Source organism: Bactrocera dorsalis, chromosome 3 (genome assembly GCF_023373825.1).
Source record: "Bactrocera dorsalis isolate Fly_Bdor chromosome 3, ASM2337382v1, whole genome shotgun sequence".
Classification (NCBI taxonomy): domain Eukaryota; kingdom Metazoa; phylum Arthropoda; class Insecta; order Diptera; family Tephritidae; genus Bactrocera; species Bactrocera dorsalis.
The window spans coordinates 58,069,250-58,073,520 of record NC_064305.1 but is presented as its reverse complement, the minus strand read 5'-3'; the positions used below and the strand labels follow the sequence as shown (position 1 = coordinate 58,073,520).

The window sequence follows — 4,271 nt, the reverse complement described above, 5'->3', positions numbered from 1 at the left end:
ATACATATATGTATGTAGGTAAAGCTTAATATTCAAATTTAATTAAATGACCGAGTTAAGCGCTTCTAATTGCGATAAGCGCTATTAAAAATAGCAGCCGTAAAAATTGTGTGTGAGAAAACAACAACAAAAAGTGCGATTCTAGCAAAACTAAGCTTGGGAACGACAAGAAGTGTTGCTTAAAGATTAAATACGAGAGGTTGCCAATACAAGTGTTTAAACATATAGTAATTCTCCATTGGCTCATATGCTTGAATGCCAGTAACCGCGCTTCAAAGCATACTTTTAGGCACACTTTTCAACACAACAAAAGTTATAAGCCGAGCTTTTCGACGAACAACGGAAGTGCTTCGATTTAGTAATAGATTTCTCCGCATAGCTGTATAATATACATACATACATTAGATTATAAAAGGAGACACAAAGGTCTTTATAACTAACGGGTGGGCCATCTAACGTTTTAAATTTGAATTATCTATATTTCGATATTGGAAACGTTAAATACCATTCTGAAAGTGACAGATATTCAGTAAATAGTCTAAAATTTACGAAATGGGACGCTATTCACTAGAAAATCAATTTTACCGAAAAATCATCTTTTCGGACGAGACTCATTTCCACCTCGATGATTACGTTAACAAGCAGAATTGTCGCATTAGGGGCACAGAAAACCCGCACGTAATCGTCGAGAAGCCAATGCACCCAGCACGAATCTGCATGGTGCGGATTTTGGTCTGGTGGAATCATCGGCACATTTTTCTTCGAAAATTAAGAAGGAACCGCCGTAAGCATAAATGGTGAGCGATGTCGCGAACCGAACCGAATTTTCTTCAAGCAAATTGAAGAGGAAGACTTGGACAACATTTGGTTCCAGCCGGACGGCGCTACGTGCCATACAGCAAACGCTACACTCAATCTTTTACGCCCTATCTTCGAAATTTTAAATTTTATATGGCCCACCCTTTTTTGAGGGAAAAATACTATTGAGCTTGGGCTGTGCACCAGTGAAACAAACCGAGTCCAGTCGACAGCCTAGTGGAGTGCATATTATGAAACAGTTATCAAGCATGGAAATACAAAAAAATCGGCTGGCAAAGCTATGACATCAGTCTTTTGAGATGGCCGTGGTATATTATTCATCGAATGTTTACTGAGCGAATTTTAATCCATTGCACTGCGTATTTGGTTGCAGTTCAATCCTACGAATATTTAGCAATTTAATTATTTTTTAGGAAGTATAAGTTTGAAATTATACGCATGTACTTCATTGTTCCGTTTTAAACATTGCACTGCTCTGTGCAATGTTTCGAAAAGATTTTTGAATGTCTTAAATTATAATAGAGCTTTTTATTAACGCTCCAATTATTCCGCTATATTTGTATGCTACATATCCCGTTTGGTTTGTTATGAAGCATTTGCGTCCTTCGCCCATAATCTAGCAAAATTTCATATCGATGTCTCAAAAACGGAAGGACTGGTTCGCGTATACACAGACAATCAGACAGAAAGGCGGACTTTGCTAAATCGGCTCAGCCCATCATTCTGTTTATTTATTTATATACCTAATACAATAGAATAGAATACCCTCTTTGAGTTGTAATTAAATGTGTTCCAATAAAATATCACTTGAACCTGAACTGCAACCAATGAAAGTACACTAATCTCAGACGAACAAAAACACAAGCTTGCTGCAAAAGTAGCATGTCTCTCTGACCTTTCCATAAATTGAACCAGTTAGCAATCATAAATATTTGTAAAGAAAGTCATATTTTATTTCTTCGAAGTAGAGTTGCTACACCTCCAAACCTCTCATAAACCTTGGCTGGATTTGGCATATTTCATTAGATCATCCAGATCAGTGTTTCTCTAAATATTTTGAATTATACAACGATATATTTATATTTTTATATGTTCCCCTGTGCTTACTCTGTCTGAAGCAGCCGATATGGTTAGACGTGTTGTTATAAGTTTAACGACCTTCAAGCCTTCACTGTACATAGCGAGTCAAGCTTAATGTCTTTAATTGACTCAAAACGGTTTCCCCGGCACAGTCGTGTGAGTTTGCTGAATATCCAGAAGTCACACGGAGCTAAAGCAGGAGATTACGGTAGTAGCGGCACCATATTGATTGAAATTTTGGCGAAAAACTCACACAGAAGCAAAACAGTATGCAACAGTGCATTATCGTGGTGCAAAAACCAAGAAATGTCGCACATAATTCCGGACTCTTTTTACGAATAACTTCGCGCAAACGACGCATAACACTCAAATAGTACTCCTTCCGCTCTCGTTAGCCTTGTATGTTTCCGGATCGTTAGCATTGATCTAAGACTCATCGCCAGTAATATTACGTTTCATAAGTTCTTGGTATTTAGAAAGCATTGTTTCACAGACGTGACCAATTTCTTTATTTTATTGAGGTATTGATCATCAGTTGATGTTGATGGCCGACCTGGACGTGGTTCGTCGTCAACGCGTTTTCGACCCTCTTTAAATAATTTCTCGCAAACAATTACCACCGAAGGCCTTTTCCAGCATTCTGAACGTTTCGGCACCAGAAGTTTGATTAAATTGCATGGTTCTAAAGACTAATGATTTTTTTAAGCGATATTTGCCACCAATGTCACTGGCAGTCATACCAAACTAAAAAAGAAATATTTTAACGGGTGGGTTTTTTTGGTTCAAAGAGTGTTACAATTTTTGCCCACAATAGTAAGTGCCACCAACAAGAGTCAAAAGAACAAAACTATTATACTCCGTTGCAACCCGATGCGAGAGTATAAAAATTAAAAATGTATTTCGCACTCATCATCGAAATACATATTTGTTCTTGCTTGAATTTGTTGAACTTCAGCTTTCGTAAATTAAAAAATCCTCACTTAAACAAAAATAACTGTAAGTACATAGAAGGTTCTGACGCATTTCAATACCCTTAATAGGCAAATTTCAATTTCCCCCAATAAATAAGAATATATGTATTAGCTGAATTTCTTTTTATAAAACATTCTTGTATTTCGGATGTCACTAACATCGTTTCTGAAGTCTTCGTAAATGCAAAGTGCGAACGCACATGTCAAAAGCAATTAATTTTGGCGTATAATTACAGTGTCGGCCGGTTGTTGGACGCGTGCGTAGCGCTCAGCATCAATGCCGTCATCTGTGTGGGCGAGGGTAATAATTAATTAACAGTTATACTAATTACAGTTAGAACATTCAGCTGCTTACATGATATTGTTGGATGAAAACCATTCTCATCGGCAGTGTATTTGACAATCACACGCAAGCCCTCGGCAGTCACATACGAGTAAGAGCCCTCAACCACCTCCTTCTGCTCTTCGGTGCCCAACTTCACTGGTACACCGCGCTCCTCGGCTTGTATGCCATTCTCCGTTTCGTAAGAGTATTTGTATGTGCCGTCATAATTCAACTCATTCTCCTGCTGTAGTATGCGTGCCTCTGGAGCGGCTACGCCAGAATTGTATTTCTTAAACAAATTGTCGTAGTATTGGCGATTGTAGTAGTCGCGATTTTTAAAGGCACGATTGTTGTAGTAAAGATCGTTATAATAGGGATTAAAGCGACCGCGGGCATCAAAACGCGCAGGGTTGATGATCGCGCTCGGTGTCACTGTGCTCTGCTGGGCCGCCGCCAAAGCGAAGAAGAACAAAGCAATGACGCTTACGAGCTGAAACTATATCGAAATAAAATATTTGGTTAAGAAACTATGATAAAGTTATATAATATAATATATTTGTATACTTTAACTAAACTGTTCATCTTTCAGTAATTCGTGAGGATCCTCCACTCGTTTAGGATGCAAGCGCTAATGATGCTTTGACGCAACTGTAGAATTTGAACATAAAGATTCCCATTTTATACTCGAAATTGTGTAAGTCATAAAATTCCCTGGGAAAAAAATCTTTTCTAATTTACGGCACCCATTTTCAGCATAAATCGTAAATTGGCTTAACATGGCAATATATAGTGCATTAGACATATTTAAGCGAAGCGCTTGTGTCATCCGCACCAAGCGAGAATCTACGCACGTTTCCAGCAACGAGCGCACCATCATTCGATTTGGCAGCGTCGTTCATTTTTTAAGGCAATTTCCGTTAATATTCACTTTTAATGAATCTTTGTAAATTTTGCTGCGCCATGTCAATAAACATGCCGCCACACACAAACACAGGTACACGCATATTGGTCCGAGGCTTAAACTGTTTCGAAAATAAATTTGCTAAAAGTTGCCATAAAAATGCGTCAACGTTTCA

At 38.2% G+C, this 4,271-nt stretch overlaps 1 protein-coding gene across 1 annotated transcript; it reads right to left on the bottom strand.

Annotated features, from left to right (window-relative positions):
• Window positions 1-2,976: 2,976 nt before the first annotated feature.
• Window positions 2,977-3,887, bottom strand: LOC105233879 (uncharacterized). Its single transcript, XM_011216048.4, has 3 exons — window positions 3,760-3,887; window positions 3,226-3,691; window positions 2,977-3,157 (listed from the first exon to the last, which is right to left on the bottom strand). The coding sequence occupies exons 1-3, from the start codon at window positions 3,775-3,777 to the stop codon at window positions 3,084-3,086; spliced, it is 558 nt and encodes a 185-aa protein (XP_011214350.2). The 5' UTR covers window positions 3,778-3,887; the 3' UTR covers window positions 2,977-3,083.
• Window positions 3,888-4,271: the final 384 nt, after the last annotated feature.